Here is a 21,019-nt window from a genome sequence, read left to right as displayed (position 1 = left end):
TACTGAATTTATAGTTAGTAGTGCTTATTAAATCTGCAATTAAGTAATATAACAACGACTTAACAGTACATCATTCGAAACTACCATCTCGAACGACCGAACGCTCTGTATACAGCTGAAGGAAAAATGTCTTCAAAGCTAAAGTGTGTCATGTCCTACCTGCTGGCAACACCAAATTGAATTGCAACAATAACAATTGCTTCCATTGATTTAATAAACGCAGATTCTTTGTGTTTGTAGTCTTCAGGGAAGTCATGACTGAAACAACTGCCCGGAGGCGTTGCAGACATGGCTGCGTACTTGTTGGAGTTCCCTAAAGAGACTTTGGAGCAAAAGCAGTTATTTACAGGAATGATCAAGATTTTTTTCACACAATTAAAATTAATAATGAACATGGTAATCAAGAAGGAGGAAAAAGGTTCAACTTAAAAAATTAAAGGTGTAGCGGAGTATTTTCCCGAATTTTAGAAAAGAACCGCCTTCTCCACTTAAAAAAAATGCAATTGCGCAACACTCCTGATTGACAACTAGAAGGACCAATAGTCTTGATGATCCACCCGGAAAAAGAAAATCCTCCACAATACCTTTAAGTCACCTGCTTGCCTTAAACGTTAATTCAACTTAATAATATACAGTAAGTTGACACAACAATTTAAAAACATTTTTTGAGTCAACTAATGTTTTTAAGTTATATCAACTCAATTTCTTAAAGGGACCATGGCATGAAAATCTGACTTTTCCATGTTTAAGTGCTATGAATGGGTCCCCAGCGCTTCTATCAACCTAGAAAATGGGACAATTGAGTTTCAATTTCAACAAACCACCATCATTGTGATCAGTGTTTGCACTTCATCCGCTCATTTGCATTTTAAAGGACACACCCAAAACAAAAAAAAATTGCACACCCTACAAGTGGCAATTTGCTCTAATAAATTATTTATATGTTATTTTTTCAAATACAGTATGTGCTCTGGGGACACTAAAGATTTATTTGACATCTTAAAAAAGTCTTGTGACATGGCCTTTAAGGCAACCAGGTAACTTTTTTAAGTTGAACCAACAAATCTTTTATTTTTCAGTGAGGTAACCGAATGGCTTCAGAAGACTAGTGAATGTAAAATCACATTGAATTAATATTTTGAACAACTGTAATGATTTTATGGTGCTTTTTTGGACCTTGGCAGCCCTAGGTTCATGTTTCTGTTGAATGAAGTCAGCTCGTAGGTTATACAGAATATCTTTAAAATAAAACAGCATTGAGCTGCGAAGTTATTTGGTCTTGCCTTCAGAAAAGCGTCTGAAACTCTGTGGTGCTTAGCTGTGTTAGAAGCACAAAGACTTACCCTGAGAGTCTACTGTATATGTGCTGTCATAATAGCACAAATGTAATCTTGAGCTTTTTCCCCTAAGGGTGCAGGAACATGCGTTTATTTTCAGCTTTTATACTGTTATAAATGGAACCTTGTTAGGTTTATACCACTGGGAGATTGGTATATTTCCTAAATTGTGCCACCCACTTCAAAGCAAAGCAAACTCTCACAGTCCACTCAGTGACCATCTAATACGTTTACACTTTTATCCGAAACAACTTAGCATATTTAATCTATACATTTTTTATCAGTATATGTGTTCCCTAAACCCATGAGCTTTGTGTTTTGCTAGCACAATGCTACAGGAGGACAACACATTATCTTATCAATGATTACTAGGGAAGAGCAGGGCGAAAGAAATAATGAATAAAATAATTTTAAAAGATAATGTTTTAGACAGAGATGTATTTTGCTGTGGTCAATAACTCACAAGTGTTGTCTGTCAATACCAGGTGGAATTTTGAAGAAATGTTAAACGACTTCAGTATATTTTCAAATTAAACATAAATCGCACATTGTTACTTTCGACCCTGACAGCAGAGACGAAAGTAACAAAGGTGGGTCAAAGTACAGGTAACACAACAGAACAACATAGATTTTTCTATTCTATTCACTTGTTTTTAGTAAATATACAAGTCTATGACCTTGTTAATATGTAACTGCAAATATATTTTGTCATTTATCTTTGCAAAAATAATGAAATTACATTTTCATTTTAAATTTCAGTTTCATCAAATGTTTCAAAGGCTAACCGGATAATACAAACTTGAATTGTTGAGAACATAACAGTATGAACAATGTGAAAATTAAATTAAATCAAATTAGAATAATATAAATGTTCAACATAATGCAACAGTATTAACAGCGTGACAAAAGAAACACAATTTAATTTTATTTAGAAAAACTATTTAGGCAAACTTCAGGATGTGTTACAGTGCTTAATAACATGTAGATTGATCAGTACTGTGACACATGAAATGAGAAACACAACTCTTGATAAGAAAAAAATCACCCCTTTAGGGATTTACTTATCATAGTTGAAAATAGCTTTCTGGACCTACATGCGCAAAACGGTGACAAAATAATGAAATTTTTGTCAGCTTTGTCAAGATCGTGTCATTGTTTGTAATGCAAATATAGTCAGGGCTCGAAGAAAACCACTTTGTTACTTTCGTCCTACGTTACTTTCACCCGATTCTCCTCTACTGATTATCTGAATTTGGATTAAGAGTTTTTCTTTCATGTAGGTAAAGAACTGGGCATACCAGACATACAGTCACTACCACATTACTGGGAAAAGACATAGGATGTTTGAAGTTTGAAATGCTTCTAACTAATGCAGTTTAAGTCAGGTTGTTAAATGGTACCTTCAGCTCAAATGACTGACATCTCATGTCTTCTCGTGATGAGGGATTCCTTACTTAATTCCTCATCTGTTGCAGGAATGCAGGAGGGAAAGCAAAAGTCTGAGTGCTTTAACACTGAGCTTACTTGCAATTCTGGGAAACAGGTTCTTTTGCCTGAGGCTCCATCGGCTGTGCTTCCCTGGGTGCCATCACGAATGCTGTCTGGTCTGGTGCCTGAGCTCTGCTGTGCTGTCTGTGATGCCCCATGCTTCCTGGGATTTTAACTAGAATAACAGAAGTTGGGTTTTACATGTACAGCAAGCAAAATCTATTCATCCGTCCCTATCTATACTTCTAGCCCTATACAGTATCTGCCTGTCCAAAATGTCAGAAATAAAGGTTTAAACTAGAGATACACCGATATTACATTTTTGTCACAGATACTGATGCCAATAGTTTGTTGGTTATAAAGATTAAATGTTTCTTTACACAGAGCTGAAATTCATTGCATTTTCATGTTCTCTTTTTATTGACAGGATATATGCGCCATGACTATGACTGTTTTTAAACCATCAATAAATAGTGTAAAAAACTGCTTTAATCAACCAATACCAATTATTGGCTAATATATCGGTGCATCTCTAGTTTCACTTTTTACCTTTTCTGTCACTTGCGTGGTACTGTACCCTGAGGTTCCGCTTGGTATCTTTAAAGGATTAGTCCATTTTCTTCATGATAATTTACTCACCACCATGTCATGCAAAATGTTGATGTCTTTCTTTGTTCAGTCGAGAAGAAATTATGTTTTTTGAGGAAAACATTGCAGGATTTTTCTAATTTTAATGGACTTTAATAGAGCCCAACATTTAATACTTAACTCAACACTTAACGTTTTTTTTTCATAGGAGTTTCAAAGGACTCTAAACAATCCCACACGAGGCATAAGGGTCTTATCTAGCAAAAGAAAATAACAAATATACACTTTTAAACCACAACTTCTCGTCATGTAGATCCGGTCGTGATGCGCCAGCTGACCCCACGCAATACGTCATGACATTAAGAGGTCACAGAGGACGAACGCGAAACTCCGCCCCAGTGTTTACAAGCGTCTTGAAAGAGGACCATTCCTACGTTGTTGTATGTCAACTGATACTAATGAATGTCTTTGTGGCAGTTTATTGTTTAAAATGGTCCGCAAATGTGTACGGTTTTGTACCTTTTTATCTGACAGTGTATAGTAAAAATTTACTTTTTGTGATGCGTTTGTCCTTTTTAGACACTGACAGTGTCTGGTTACTTTCATCATAAAGAGTTTGAATCAAATACAATCTCAAAACAACATGAGGGTAAGACATCTTTAATTGGTTGATCTATTCCTTCAACCTTGTGTATGATAAATTGGCTCAATGAACCAAGCTGTCATGGTTCCATAGGTTAGCACTGAGCAGGTGCCATATTGTAACTACATCTGTTTCCAAAATGCATCTTTCATTCAACACTATACTGACAGACATTCAGAAGATTTTCATAGTAAATATTAATACAATTAATATTATTTTGGGTAAATTTCTGTTTTTTTATTAATTTTTATTTTGGAGATCTCTTAAAAGCATGAAATAGCCACCATTTTTATTTTCTCCTGCACTTCATACCTTATATGTCCTCCATCAGCCAATCAGAATGTCACAAAGTCATTCTCATGTAGCTCCATTGTAATCAGCCACGGCACTTTTATAGCTTGGTTTAAAAGTTTGAAAAAAATCCCTGGATGTGGAAACGAGTGCCCACGAGCAACAATGCCACATTTCAAATCGACCAAATGCCGTAGAGATGAATGGGAATGCCAACGGATAGCTTTCTGCAGGTATTATAGACCTCCTAACGCAGAGCGGTAAATCTGCACATAAACCCATCAGACTTTATCTGGTTATTTTAGCACCTCTGAGAAACAAGGTCTAAATGGATATAATCCTACAGATGATTGTGTAATTAACCATCAAACAGAATCCATGGGGATCGCCACAGGAGGTGGGGCCTAAATTTAGGATCTCAGCAGGTGTGTGGAATTGAAGTGTCAGAGCATGACATTAAACGAACGAGAGAAAACACAATGAAAGAGAGATAATGTACAGGTGGACATATGGAGGAACAGCGTTGTCATGGTTGAATGACATTCCCAAAAAATCTCTCTCCAGCATCGCTCATTCGGTGTCCAGTGTCTTGTTTCTTCTTTCTGGCATTGTATGAGAAGAAAGAAAGAACAGCAGTGGGACGTCAGTACAGATTACAGATTTATTTGATTAGAATGGACAAGAATAGACTGGAAGAAGTGCCTTCTTTGCATATGAATGCCTGTGAGTTTTTTCAGCGTGTCAGATCTGAGTTTCTGATTGATCAGGTGACAAACTGCATGCTGGACTTAGACAAAAGGACTATTCAGCATTGGTTTGAGGTTTCGAAGCACGTTCCTTTCACACTGATGTTTTAAATTGTTTTCCAAAAGTTGCTGTTTCACACTAAAAGATCCTATACAGTATATACACATATAAATCCTTGTATTGTACATACTTTTAAGGGCTACAGTTATCTCAGTTGCAAAAAAATAACACTGTCAACCTTAGCCTTCAACCTTTTGTTTGGAGTAATATGGTATGATGGTATTTTACTTCCTAAAATTGACTTTGATTTTCTCACTATATTACATGTTATGCATTTGGCAGTCCCTTTTATCTAATGTGACTTTTGATGCATTCAAGTTATACATTTTACATTATATGTGATCCTGACATTGAACCCATGACCTGTTAACAAGAGATGGGCAATAATTTGCATGTTATTGTCATTGCGGATTTCGTCAGTGAAGTCGGTTCCGTGATTAGAAGTAAATCGCCATCAGCTGCTTTCAGATGGAGCGGCATTTACTACACAAAGCTGTAGTTCACTAACAATCGGTGCAATTTTGCATTAATTATCGCAGACATATCACCTGCGATATGTATGCGATATGGCCCAGCTTGTCAGTGAACTACGGCTTTGTGTAGTAAATGCCGTTCCATCTGAAAGCAGCTGAGGGCGATTTACTTCTAATCAAGGAACTGGCTTTACTGACAAGATGCGTACATTTTTGTAGCTCCAGATATACTGCTTCTTTTAAACGCTCTTATTTTGTCAGCCGGAAATGTGACGCTCCTTACCATGTTTGAAAGATTCGCTCACAATGCAATGCTGAGAGGAGTTAACTTACAGGCTATGAGTCAAAGCGGGAGGAATTACAGTATGATGGTTTTGTCCACGTCAACAGGCCCAGAAAGTAAACTGTTGCCTCGTTGGAAACGATAACTCGCGTCATCATTTACTTTGGGTTATGGTTATGGTTATGTTTGGGTTTGCGTATCGTTTACATGTAATAATACACAAAGAAATGTAAAACGTGAATCGGACGATAGTTGCTTTTTAAAGAAGAACATTTTCTGAAAGGCATTAAACTTTTGTGAAAATCATAAAAAATGCTGCCGCTGGCTGGCAACCTCACATAAACTGTAACTGTATTATCACTTTGTGTTTATCAGTTATGTCTACTGTATATTTTCCCCCACAAACGAAGACAGATGCCCACACACAACAAAAACACGAGAAAGCACAGAAACTTTCTCTCGCGGACCCTCACTGTACTTGTCAATATATTGATCCGGCTGGCTGGCAGGTGGATCGATGAATAAAGGGAGCACTGTGCTTTGAAGGTAAACTGAGAGGCGAATTCTCATGCCAGGATTCTGGAGTGTTAAAAGTGATCCGGATAAAAGTAACACTCCCTATTTTATACTTCATATACAATGGGATGATTTAAGAATTTAATGTCCCTATAAATCTAAATGTTGTACTATATACACAGTGTGGACCAGGGTTAAATGCATTATATTGTATATGTGCGGGAACTCCATTATGTTCAGTGGTGCAAGTGTTTGATTTACACCACAGCGGAGACTGTGATGAAAGAACGGATGTCCAGGTCAGTTAGATCACAGCTACACAGAACCGGAGAGGACAGTGGCTCCAGTGATCCACAAGATGCACCCCTGCATGCACGAACACACATGCACACACCCCTGCCAGCCAGAGAGCATTGATGCATGAACACACACGCACACACAGCTGTCTTTGACAGCCCGGAAAACAAACATAGCGTCATACTAAGCACATTATTATCCTATTATTATTTTCTAAGCTAGATCCATTGGATTATTTTGTTTATGGTCTCTTTGTTTATTCATCTGTGTTATTGTCTTTATCTTTCATTACACTTAATTTACAAATCACGTCCTGTTCTTTGTTTTCCGCTACTGTTTTACTTTATTACCTTATTGGAAAGTAAAGGACGCATTTTCTGCAAAACATTTTTCTGCAAAACTAGTGGGAATAGTCAATCAAATCTGACAATTTCCCTTTAACTGGCATTGGTTGATCAAACAAATAGCTCCTCGCTCAGCTCATGCTTATGTGAAAGTGAATATTTATCAGTATAGTTTTTCTTTGAATTGAATTCATGACCTTGGCGTGGCAAGCATCATATTCATATCAGCATTTCGACATGCATCTGTTCATCACACACGATGGCATGAGCAGGTTCTTTATTCTGTGTGTTTTTCAGGACAGTCCCCTGGTTTTACAGTCAGACCGCAACGTGACGGTGAACGCACGAAATAACCTTGGCCAGCTGACAGGACAGCTCACTGTGGGTGAGTGGCATTTACAAACCAACTTTATTTTCATGGGCATGTCAGCCGAGTTCACACGTTCTCATTTCACAGCAGAGCGCTTCATTTATAGCGCATGTGTGGTTCATACTCGCCTCAATTTTTTCTGGATCATTTCTGCTACCGCAATATTCCAGTGTTTGCAGCACCTTCCGCTTTGTCATGTAAACATTGGGGAGAGTTCACATTTAAGTGCAGCATAAAAACTTTTGTATTGTTCATTGATTCCCTCCATCTAGTTTTAAGGCATTAAGTTAAATGAGTATTTAAGTTAACTCATTTTATACACTGCAAACACACTAAAAGGGCCGATTGTAATTATACAATGCGATCACACTTTGTTTAGTTAACTGAAAGGGGCAGTTTCCCAGACAGGGCTTAAGTTTAGTCGAAGACTAAAATGTTATATGAGCTGCCTTAACTGAAAACTGCTTACACTTATATATAAAATCTATTAGTGTCAATGGCTCTCATTCACTGAGCTTTTGTACGTACAAATTTGTTTGTAAAATGTGCGTACGGACGCTTTAAAGGACAAGTTTGGTATTTTAGACTTAAAGCCCTGTTTTCAGATTGTTTATGATGAAATAGAACGGTTTTAACTGAAATTTCGACATATGCGGCTGCCCCGAGAATTTTCGGGGTGTTTGTTTTTCACCTCCCACCTCTATAATGGCTATATAGGTGCACAGGAACAATCCTTCCTAAAATGCATTAAACTTTCATTTACAAAGACGTGAAACTCACCGAGTGGTCAGGGGTGTTCACTGACATGCTGCAAAAATTGCTGCAAACGATGCTTTCCAGCAGGTGTTTTAGCATTCGTTGTAAACTTGTGGACCTTTTTTTCCAAACGCCTCACACCCGTATATTCTTCCGTTGAGAGCTTGAATAATAGACACTCCAGCCCAGTTGGTGGCGATATCCGCCTTTGCAAGAATAGAAACAAAGTTTCCAGCGCGGAGTAATACCGTACCTCACAGCACATCTAATACAAGTCAATGGAGTTAGACAAAACTACGATAAAACCTGTTGGAATGCGTCTTTTGCAGCGATTTTTGTGTGAGCATATCAGTGAACACCCCTGACCACTCGGTGAGTTTCACGTCTTTTTGAATGAAAGTTTAATGCATTTTAGGAAGGATTGTTCCTGTGCACCTATAAAGCCATTATAGAGGTGGTGTCACGATGTGCACACAGATGAGAAGAGGACGGATCCAAATGCAGTTTAAACAAATATTTATTTCCTCAGGTAGCAAAACAAACACGAAAACTCAGAGCACAAACACCGTAACATAACACAATGGACCGTGACAAGGGGGTGAACAGGAAGTGGATATATACACAACAATGACCAATGAATTAACCAAAACAATGAAACACTATGACAACAAACAAGGGGAGGAGCATGAAGACAATGAGTAACCAGGGTAACAAAGGACTAGGCGGAGACAATAAATTAACACGAGGAGAAACAGGCAAGACTCAAATACAAACATAAACACTAGAAATAATACTTAAACCACAGAAACAATATAATCAAATACAAAGTCAGGACAAGAATCAAAACGAGATATGATACAAATCAAAAACCATAATCAAAGACAAGACCCCAATCAAAAACAGTACCTAATACAATAAACAAGAAACAAAAGGTAGCAATAAGTAAAATAAAACAAAGCATGACAAGGAAATAATAAATCTCAAAAACCCACAAACCGAATCCCAACAGTACCCCCCCCCTACGGAAACGGATACCAGACGTTTACAAGAAACAAGCAACAGATCAGGTGGGAGGTGGAGCGGAGGCGGAACGGGGGAGGGATGGAGGGCCAACAAAAGTCCAAAAAACAAAACCCAAGGCGGCGCCGGCAGAGCAGGGGGCCAAGGCGGCGCCGGCAGAGCAGGGGGCCAAGGCGGCGCCGCGGGCAGCGACAGAGTCCAAGGCGGCGCCGCGGGCAGCGACAGAGTCCAAGGCGGCGGCGCGGGCAGCGACAGAGTCCAAGGCGGCGGCGCGGGCAGCGACAGAGTCCAAGGCGGCGGCGCCGGCAGGGCAGGACGCCAGGGCGGCGCCGGCAGAGCAGGACGCCAGGACGCCAGGGTAGCGCCCGTGACACTCTGGACCTGAACAAAAGGACAGGCAGAAGAGAGGCTGGCAAAGCCAGGAAAACAGGATACATGACAGGCAAACAGACACTGAGCAGCATAGACTCCTTTAACACAAACATGGTAGCGAGTTCATGGAGTTCAGTGACAACCATTTTAGGCTGGGCAGAGAGTTCACTGGGCAGCGCACAGGGCAGTTCACTGGGCAGCGCACAGGGCAGTTCACTGGGCAGCGCACAGGGCAGTTCACTGGGCAGCGCACAGGGCAGTTCACTGGGCAGCGCACAGGGCAGTTCACTGGGCAGCGCACAGGGCAGTTCACTGGGCAGCGCACAGGGCAGTTCACTGGGCAGCGCACAGGGCAGTTCACTGGGCAGCGCACAGGGCAGTTCACTGGGCAGCGCACAGGGCAGTTCACTGGGCAGCGCACAGGGCAGTTCACTGGGCAGCGCACAGGGCAGTTCACTGGGCAGCGCACAGGGCAGTTCACTGGGCAGCGCACAGGGCAGTTCACTGGGCAGCGCACAGGGCAGTTCACTGGGCAGCGCACAGGGTAGCGCACAGAGCAGTTCACTAGACAGAGCACAGAGTTCAAAAATAGTCATTTTAGGTGGGGCAAACAGTTCTGAGTCAAATGAGACCGTGTAGATGGGTGCAAAAAGTCCATGTGAGTCAAAAGCCATTTTGGCTTGGGCTGAAAGCTTATGAAACTTAGGTGAACACATGAAAACTGGCCTACATGACGCAGAGAGTACAGGATTAACCATCTTATCCTTGACAGGAAGCACAGGGGGCTCGGTGACAGGCTTTATGGTAAAATCAAAACACTTGGAAACAGTAGACTCAGCAAACTTAGTCAAGGCACTTAACTCAAAAAACTCAACTTCAGTCCTTACATTTACCATAGAAATTGTCTCAGACTCACATGACTTTAGTGACTCAGGTGGATTAATGGTGACAAAAGACTCAGTGATGTGCTGGGTAGGAGGTTCAGGTTCGGACCCTCTAGTCTTAGAAAAAAGTGAAGACACAGGTCCAGACCCTCCAACCGTGACAGGTAGCACATCAGTATCCTCCAACGATTCAGTCTCAGGGGCTTGGGAGACATCACAGGAGAAAGACGAACAGAAGACAGACCACACACACCCCAGGGCTATGGCAAATGCAGGAACTAGAGAGTTCAAAAGGCATACCTCAGATCTCGTAGACATCACAGAGCTAAGGACCATCGGACAGGGAATGCCAGCCGCCCGTACAGACACCAATGGGGTGTCATCCAGACTGGCAATTAATCGATGGGTCTTAGTCCATACAGGAGAGATCAAAGAGGCAATCGATTGATAAATAGGTGCGGGTGTGGCAGCCACTTTAAGTTCTGGTGCAGACATAAAGACAGCTCTTTCCAGAACTGGTGTTGTCGTGACGATGGCTCTCTGAAAAATAGGTGAAAGGATGATGGGCGCCATCTTGAAGACAGGTGCAGGCAAAACAACAGCCGTTCTGGGAGCGGAGACAGACGTGATGGCGGCCATCTTGATAGCGGTATCGGATGTCAACACAGGATGAACGGGATCACCGCTGACCGTGGACCTCTTCCTCCGTCGACCGCGGGAACAGCGCGAGGGAGTCGTGCTCACCGGCTCGGCGTACGCGGACGCGGCAGCCTTCGCCTCGGGCAACTCTGGCATGTACCCAGCACGTCCTCTGCAAAGGGAATCAGCATGGCGAGCGAAGAGAAAAAAATCCATCTCATCAAACTCATAAATCGCGTGCATCGGGATCGGCTCACCAAGGCAATGGTTAAACCAAATGATCATCTCGGAGTCGTTTAAGAGAAGACCGCGAGAATCTGCCCAAAACCTCTGAGCGAACTCGTCCACTGTTTCACCCCGTGGACGTAGCGAAGCCAACTTGGTGCGCCTCTTTCTGAACTCCTTCTCCGAAATTGCAGGGGATATACGCACAGAGGAACAAACTACTCCCTTAACTGGGCTCGTGGATACTGCTGGATCCTGGTATTGACGGTCCATTCTGTCACGATGTGCACACAGATGAGAAGAGGACGGATCCAAATGCAGTTTAAACAAATATTTATTTCCTCAGGTAGCAAAACAAACACGAAAACTCAGAGCACAAACACCGTAACATAACACAATGGACCGTGACAAGGGGGTGAACAGGAAGTGGATATATACACAACAATGACCAATGAATTAACCAAAACAATGAAACACTATGACAACAAACAAGGGGAGGAGCATGAAGACAATGAGTAACCAGGGTAACAAAGGACTAGGCGGAGACAATAAATTAACACGAGGAGAAACAGGCAAGACTCAAATACAAACATAAACACTAGAAATAATACTTAAACCACAGAAACAATATAATCAAATACAAAGACAGGACAAGAATCAAAACGAGATATGATACAAATCAAAAACCATAATCAAAGACAAGACCCCAATCAAAAACAGTACCTAATACAATAAACAAGAAACAAAAGGTAGCAATAAGTAAAATAAAACAAAGCATGACAAGGAAATAATAAATCTCAAAAACCCACAAACCGAATCCCAACAGGTGGGAGGTGATACAAGAAACACCCGAAAATTCTCGGGCCAGCATCATACGTCGAAATTTCAGTCAAAACCGTTCTATTTCATCATAAACAATCTGAAAATAGAGCTTAAAGTGTAAAATATCGAACTTGTCCTTAAACTTACAAATCATGATTCTACAAAAACTTTCATACTAAAATGTATTTTTAATGTATGCAAAAACTTAAGAACAACTTAGACCACACATGCGCAATAATCATGATTAGCATGGTAAGCAGACAGTTGATGGTACCCATTGAATTCCAGCATATTTGTTTTTACTACTTTGGAAGTCAATGGTTACAATCAGCTGTGTGCTTAACAACATTTATCTAAAATATCCTTTTGTGTTCATCAGATAAAAGAAATTCATACAGGTTTAGAACAACATGAGAATGAGAAAATCACAGAATTTTTCTTTTTGTGTGAACTATCCCTTTAAACTCAATAGCTGTTTGCCTGGTGCAACTGGTTACTGGTGGTATGCAAACGTTAAACAGTGTTTCATTTACAAGAGATGTTTTGTGTACATATTATATTGATCTGGCAACAACTATTCATCAAATGATGGTGAAAAGTGTTAAAATTGGGCACATATCCAGATGCTCAGTTTAGACAAGCACACACTTGGCCTTTCACGGAGCAGAATTACATTTTTCTTGAACGTAACCTCATTGTACCCCTAATTGGCATCTGGACACTCGCACAAAAGTAAATCAAATTCGAACAGGGAAAGAGACACCTCATGCCGACCGCATTACAATTCATCATTGTTCGCAAGTTCCCCACGAACAGAAAATGAATTGCAGCTTATTTTGCCTTAATGTCATTTTTAGCAAACGAGACACAGAAGGGATCTGGGGCCTGGAAACAAAGGATTATAAATTCAAAGAACATCGGAAGCTCTTCTTCTTTTTTACTTTTCCGGCTGTATGACACACAAACACATTTATGCTGTTAAAACCACTGCACTTGTCCTCTAGACCGGTTTTGTTTTTGTTTTGGATGGAAACTCGTCCCCCATCTTGCCACAGATTGCAGTAGACTACGTTCTGGGACCATGTGCCTGCCAGACTCAGGACCTCCATCGATTACATCAAACATCTCACGGCAGCCACAGGGGTTTCTGGAGTTCCTGTGCTTTTTTCCAGTGAATCTTCTTAACCTGTGAAGGTTTCTTACTTCAGGGTAGGCAAGACAGGGTATTTGTGTTTGTGTGTATTGAAAGAGCTACGTGACTAACCATTAGAACGGAGAACAAGTCACAACCCCAGAGGCCGGTAATTTAGGTGCTCTCCTATTCTTTCTGTTCACAAGCAGAACAAAACATCAGATTACAGGTCTGCCTTGCAAAGGAGAAGAAGGGGAGGAAATCATCACATTCTTTGCCCTACATTTCAAGCAGCAGTACAAAAAGTGTCCTTGACAAAAAGACTAGCTTAGACAAACATTATTTCTATGCCATTTTATTTTAGTTAGTGCTGGTGACAACCATAGTCATGCTTTTATTGGTTTGTTTGTTTATTCTTAACACCATTCCAGCATCTATGGCTATATTCATGGCAAGAACTGGTTAATCCACACAAACATTGGGGCTATTTGGTATCTCAAGTTCACCTAATTGCACATTTTGGCCTGTGGACGGAAACCGGAGTACCCAGAGCTAACTCATGCTGACACAGGGAGAAGATGCAAACTCCATACAGAAAGGCCACCTGACCTAGCCAGGGCTCGAACTGGGAACCTTCTTGTTGTGAGGCAACAGTGCTACCCACTGAGCCATTTTTGATTTTGCTGGTCTTAGGTGGTATAGATGGTCTCCCAGTCCGGTCTGCTGGTCTTATTCACTTTTAGGCACTTTTACTTGTCAACAAACCCAGCTGAACACCAGTTTGTCTAGGGTGGGAACAGGGGCGATTCCAGGATTTATAAACGGGGGGCACAGGGGGGACCAAGAACCAGTCAGGGGGTGCAATCAGAAAATTCAACTGAAAATAAATACTGGTTTAGAAAATATTAAGCATGATTTGCAAAATCTTGTGCAATGCCATGTGCTCTAATATAGATGGTATTACATTTTTGTATTTTGCATGGATTAGAAAACACAGTTCTGTTCCAATAAATAAAAAATAAAAATCACACAGACATTATTTAGTAATTTAACATTATTTTATTTTAATCAAACAGTGATTGACAATGCTCTGGTCCAATGGTGCGATGGGTGTGGTGTCTCTTTCCTCCTGTTTTAAAAATGCGCAACTGTGCTCGATTCTTCTTCGCGTTCGCACGAGTCTCAAATCAAACAGTGATTGACAGCGCTCTGGTCCAATGGTGCGGTGGGCATTTTCAAGTTGAAAAGAAATCTACCTAGCCCAGTAAGATTGGAGGGGGGCACCAAGGGGGGCATTCATATTCTGGGGGGGCGGTGCCACCCGGTGCCCCCCCCCAGACATTCCCTTGGATAGGAGATACCAGTGAGACCAGCTGAAGACCTGCTTGACCAGCTGAAGACCTGCTTAGCCAGCCTGGGGGACCAACAAGGGTTGCTGGGTAAAAATCTGGTTGAACGATGTCGGTTAGTAGACATGCCCCTTACTGCCGATTGGCTACAAGTGTGTTTTGGTAGTCGGCCCGACTCTCTTTTCTAAAGCATTTTATTAGATATCGTGCACTCTGCCTTTAATTATTTGTATTATAAGTTATGTTTTTAGTAATAGAATAATATAATATTTGCTTTTTTAAATACAGACTCTTTGACTAGCAAAGATGCATCAACATCGTCTGACTCTTATGCCCTGTATTATGATAAATGCGAACTTTTAAATTTGATCTCAAGCTATTTGTGTCCCGTACTTAACTTTATTAAGTACATGCCCATGGGCAGATGTTGTTTGAATTTGCTTACTCACCGGCGGCATGTTGCTCACCCGTAGTCAGAGAAAAGTTCTCTTTTCAATGTGCCCTCTGTATCCTCTCCCTGACATTACCCACAAGTCTGCGGTGCCATCGCCCTCAGGCTGCCTCCGCTCTCTCGACGCCGTCTGAACATTTAGGGAATATCAGAGCATAAAATAGCTCCCAATCAGATAGCAAAGTTCGGCTGTATCGCAGCTCGTTTCTTGTTTATTTCCCCCTTTTCTGCTGTTCTCTCCTACCGTTCGCTCCAAGAACATTAATCTTGAAACAGAAATTGTGCAGAGGTGTTGAGACTGAGAGAACTGGGCTTTACTCTGATAGCTTGGCCCAGGAGTACAGAGGTCTCTGTTTTTATAATACGTCCCATAAGTTCTGATGATTGATGTACCGTTGTGCTGCGGTGAGCAAGGAGCAGGGAGAAAAGCGATCATGACTTCATCCTGAGTTAGTTAATGTCGGAGAGCTCTAGTCTGTCATGGTCATCGTGGCTTTGGACTGACCTTTTCTGGGGATAAAAGAATCTGCTAAATTGCTGCTTACCACTTTACATACTGTACAGTACACCACTGTACATAGCAATAAAAGCCAGTTGCATTGACAGCCATTTAGTGAAGCGAACTGAGAGCTCGCAAAAAATATAGTCAGCAATATGGTGATGAATCCACGCTGCAATGAACTTTCTGTAAAAAATAAATGCAATGTAAAGCAAAGTGTAGTAAATATTCAGTGTAATATTTTATCTAAAGTTGCATCTACAGCAGAGTATAGAGTAACAAATTTAATGCACATAGACATTTAATCCTTACCATATTATTGTATATTGTAACATTTTGAAACGACTCATGCTACACTAATAAGACAAGTTGAATTTACTTAAAACATTAAAAAAGGTAATGTGAATCAAAATTTGTGGTGTGAAAAAATGTTGGCCCCGTTCCTGATTTTTTTTTTATTGCATGTTTGTCACACTGTAATGTTTCAAAAATTATTTTGGGGTATAATTTTGCTATGATGACATGCATTGGGATATGATTACATAATTATGATTAACTTACTTCAATTGGTAACACCTAAAAAAATATATTTTATAAACCAAAATGTTCTCGCTTTAAGTTAAAAAAATTACTTACTTTAGTAATATTTAAAATATTTAAACATTTTCAACTTAAATGTTTATTGATCACAGTGGTGGTCGGTGACTTCTTTTTTGAGGGCACACAATGCGAAGTTCGTCACAACATGTATGTAGCTCATCATTTGTGTGGTTCATCATTTCAAAATATGTGTTCAGTGCATCATGTGAACCATGTTGATCACGTGTCATGTCAAAATAAGTGCTTGCTGCAGACGTGTCTAAAGTTTTTATGATAAAAGAGACGCTCGCGTTTGCCAGATACTCGCATACGTCATCTCATGTGTAATCAGAGTTTACTGTCTTGGGAGTATTTTGTTGAACGTGAGCATCTGCTTTTATCATAAACCATTTCGAACGTGTGTGCAGCAGGTACGTATTTTGACAAGACGCATGATGCACATGGTTCACATGACGCAACGAACACATATTTTGAAATGACAAGCAACACAGATGACACTCTGAACACATATTTGAATTTGCGCCCCTCTGAAGAGAAGTCACTGGCCACCACTGCTTCATTGTTTAAGTAAAGTCAACATTTGGGTTTACAGTGTAATTCAAACCCAACGACCGGGATTGTCCATTTTTAACTCTGGGTTATATACACTAACTCTGAGTGTATGCTGTACATGTTAAAATTTCCAAACAACCATTTTAAAAGCCCATGAAGCTCTTCTGGGAGTCACATAGTAAGTTTCATTGAGCCAAAAAAATCCAGTTATCTGAGTGATTTGTTCCAAGTAATTAATCATGATATGAATACATTGGCAATGAATTCATGCATGTAGAGGAGCGTTCAGAAATTAAATAGCTGTTTCATGTTATGTAATTTAGCCAGAATTAATTGCTGGTTTTAAATGCATATAATCATTCCCAAATGATTATTTTCACGATGTGTTCATAAGGGAGCCGTTTAATATCCGAGAGCACTTATCTGTCAAGGTTTTCCACGCGTTAAACTTCTTAATGTATCTTCTCTTGGTGATCCTTCAGAGATGTGTTTTTCAGACAAACGGTGGTCAGAAAAGATTCTCATTGTGACCTTCACGCAGGTATGATGGGTTTGGTTGGAGGTGTTGATTGGACCTGGGATTGGCCATCTGGCTTGGCTTGTCCTGCCAGATCTTGTTTTGATTCCACGTCCCCATCACTCTCCATCCTTTTCCGCTAACCCCGCTGTTCACATTGAGGTCTTGAGTGATTGAAATCAGGGGACTCAAAAATAATTCACATGTGGGATGTTCTCACGCTGTGAGCTGGAGAGGCCAAACCACTGTGGGGACGTGGAAGGGAACACGGCATCAGCCTATTGACTTTTCCGTTTTATAAGTGTAGACTGCATAATAAATGCCTTCTCACTTTTGGGAGAGCAAGCGATGATTTTATTAGCGACGGGTGGCCTAGAGGACATAAACGAGTGTTCAAGCGCTCTGTGGGGTGGGCAAGGACAACCGGAGCCTTGTGACAGTAGGGATTCAGAGGTGACACACATATACACAAACTCATCATGGGCAGAGATGCTGCCTGCATCAAAAGTGACTTTGTACGTCCTTTACAACACGTTATGAATGTCTTGAAGTTAAAGGGACAGGTCACCCAAAAAATGACACTGCTGTATTTGTAACTTTTCTAAACGTGCATTCTGTTGTTTATCTGCATAACATAAAATATACAATATCATTTAATTGTTGTGCTGCTTTTGTTGTAAAATGACACTTCAAGAGTCATTATAGTAGTTCACATGACTTTCCAAATTCTAAGTTTGCAATGATAAGATACACTCTGTTTGAGGAACAATTCCATATTTTAAACCATTACTCACAAATAATCTTTTATGACATTTTAGGGTGATTTTTCTTTTGTAAGTGTCACAAAATTTTTGGGGGACTGTTTCTTTAAAGGTCTGTGAAGAGAAATCCACGAGCTTCCTCCTTAAGTGAGGCACTTAACCTTGTGCTGCTTCAGGGTAACCTGTAATAAGTGCACTACAAGTCGCTTTGAATAAAACCATCTGCTAAATTGCTACTTACTTCACATTGACATGACACCAAAGGGCCGCTTGCGCTTACAGAGACTGCGTTGACATAGCTGCCGTAACTCATTCATTTGTAATGAGAAATGGGGATTTAAGGAGCGACAGAAGCCGCTGGTGTTACAACCAGGATGAGCAGAGTTCAGCTGAATGCAAATACGGGCTTTGTGGTGCACAGACTTTAACCCTTGTGTGGTGTTCGGGTCTGTGGGACCCGTTTTGAATGTTTACTGAAAGAAAAATTATGCAATTAATTGTTGTTTAAACCTCAGATTCATTGGCCTTGGCTCATTTTCTATGAAGAACATAAAAATAAACAACTTTATAATTAATGTACACTGTACACCCCCCCTACACATTTATATTACATATGTGGTGTTCGGGTCCACTGGACCCGGGGTTAATAAAAGTGTAAAAATTGAATGTGCTATGTAACTTCACTCTGTTTTTCTCCTACCTGGGACTCCTGTGAGTGCATGAGTGTGTTTGTATATCTGTCTGTACATATGTGATGGATGCATGGCAGAGTTTTCTCCTTCTGCTTTTGCTGTAATGCCGCAAGGATACAACATGTTATATGTCGTGCATGAACATTTGTCTGTACCTACTGTCCCAAACACTTTACCTTCTGTCTAACAGGAACCATTCTACATTTTACCATTATAAAAAATCCATAGTTTTATTGTAGTAAAAGAGTAGTAATCATGGTTATTTGGTATATTGATTACCATTTATAAACCCATGGGTTTACCACAAAACCTATGGTGTGTGTACCTGCTATTATCACGTTGTGGGGACCAAATGTCCCACAAAGATGTGTGTGTGTGTGTGTGTGTGAGAGAGAGAGTGAGAGAGAGAGTGAATAATAGAGAAAGTAAAATATTATCCATGTATTTTCATCATTCTAAGTTGTGGCCAATAGCAACACATTGTACTTCAATGTGTGTGGACCAGATGGACACAGTATATGTGTATAAAATGCAAGAAATGCATACACAACACAGCTACACATAAAAAATTTGCTTCTTATGTGTTGTGTTGGCTGGCATGAACAGGTTATGTGTTTAGTGTGGATGATGTCTTATGATACGGCATCTGTTCAGTTTGGGGCCTGTGCTGTGTAGACTGACACAAATGTGTACAATTTCAAAAAGTTCAAATAATTAAACATCAACAGTGATGAAAAACTTTGTTTCATTTATACTTATTTAAGATAAATATGATTTTTCCCCCAATATCTGGATCAGAATAGAATTTCCTTTTTTTATTTCATATTACCACAAAAACGAATGGCACTTTAGTTTATAAATAGTCCTCTACCAGTGGTAAATGACCAATATTAACCATAAATTCTGTCTATATTACTTGCAATAAGGCTAAAGTTAACATCTGTAAACAATATTACATAAATTTGTATGAATGCATTGGTTTTAAGATACTAATAATGCTCTGGGTCCACCAGACCCACAAACATCGTCTAAGTAACAAAAATACGAACACCACACAAGGGTTAATTCACATCACCTGTGCATTGATGACATGACAGTGCAAGTGTACTTTGACTTACATTGTGGTCTTTTAATGTCGGCCACTTACTCAATCTTTATAATTTATTTATTTATTTTGTTACTCATCAAAGCTGTAGAAAAACACACATTTATCTATGGGAATTAAGTTGTGTGTAAAGAAAATCTACAATAAATCTTGCCATTTCTTCAGACAGCTTCTTGAAGTTTCACCTTGAAATGCTTTTAATCGGCATTAAAGGAGTTCAAATCTATCCTGGTCTTAATGAACTGTTCTTTATTATTAAGTCCAAGTCATTCATTTCAAAAACAAGTTTTATAGTTTTGTTTAAAAAAAAAATTGTTGACGCATTTAAGCGTACACCTTCAATTTAAATAGTTTTAAAGATCACAAGAAACGTTTTGGTGAAGTGACCAAAACGTTTGACTGCTAGTGTACTGCATGTACCTTGATATTTAAATTACGTCATTTAGCGGACACTTTTACAAAGTAATGGATGCAAACACATCAACAAAAGGGCAGAAGTGTATTTATGTCAGTTTAAGTCAATTTAGCCTACTATTTTAAGTTTTGACTTCTGATAGGTTGAGAAGTTAAGTTAAACAATTTCAACTTGTTTTTAAAAGTTAAATAGCACCTATTTAATTGCTAAAACAACATTATTTTGTGTATTAGGTATAATACAATGTGTTTGCGTGGTTTATGGTTAAAAAAAAAACATCGTTTTTCTCTCTCTTCCTGAAACACACAGATTTGATAAACTCTGTGTCCCTGATTGGCCAGCAAATCTGTACGTTGTGATTAGTCTGAATACCTCGGACGTCAGCCAGAAATGTGACACTCCTTACCATGTTTAAAAGATTTGAGTCCGAAGTGGGAGGAATTATGATAATGTCGGTCTTGTTTACATCACCAATCCCAGGAAGTTAACTGTTGCCTACAATCCATGTTAGGGTGACCTATGTGCCATTCTTCCCGGACGCGTCCTGGCCAGGATTTCGGGTTCGTCTTCCAGAAGTCGTATTTCTCGGCCGCATACGTCATAGAGGATTATTATTATTATTACAGAAAAGCAACCGTTAAATTTTAAAGTAAGAATTAAACTACAATTGTATGTCTTATGTTTTTAACTGAATGGTGTATGCGGTCAACAAATACGACTTCCGGAAGATGCACCGAAATCCTGGCAAGGACGTGTCCGGGAAGAATGGCACGTATGGTCACCCTAATCCA

General features: G+C 40.0%; 1 protein-coding gene across 1 annotated transcript in view; it reads left to right on the top strand.

Moving 5' to 3' along the window:
• The window catches only part of LOC135735866 (zeta-sarcoglycan), a 327,902-nt gene that overhangs the window by 249,369 nt on the left and 57,514 nt on the right, over positions 1 to 21,019 (top strand). Inside the window, exon 4 of the mRNA XM_065254496.2 lies at positions 7,365 to 7,452. Within this exon, the coding sequence (XP_065110568.1) occupies positions 7,365 to 7,452 (88 nt within the window). The remainder of the gene's footprint in view (positions 1 to 7,364; positions 7,453 to 21,019) is intronic.

The sequence above is a fragment of the Paramisgurnus dabryanus genome, chromosome 4 (assembly GCF_030506205.2).
Source record: "Paramisgurnus dabryanus chromosome 4, PD_genome_1.1, whole genome shotgun sequence".
Classification (NCBI taxonomy): domain Eukaryota; kingdom Metazoa; phylum Chordata; class Actinopteri; order Cypriniformes; family Cobitidae; genus Paramisgurnus; species Paramisgurnus dabryanus.
This window is presented reverse-complemented; position numbering and strand designations above follow the sequence as displayed.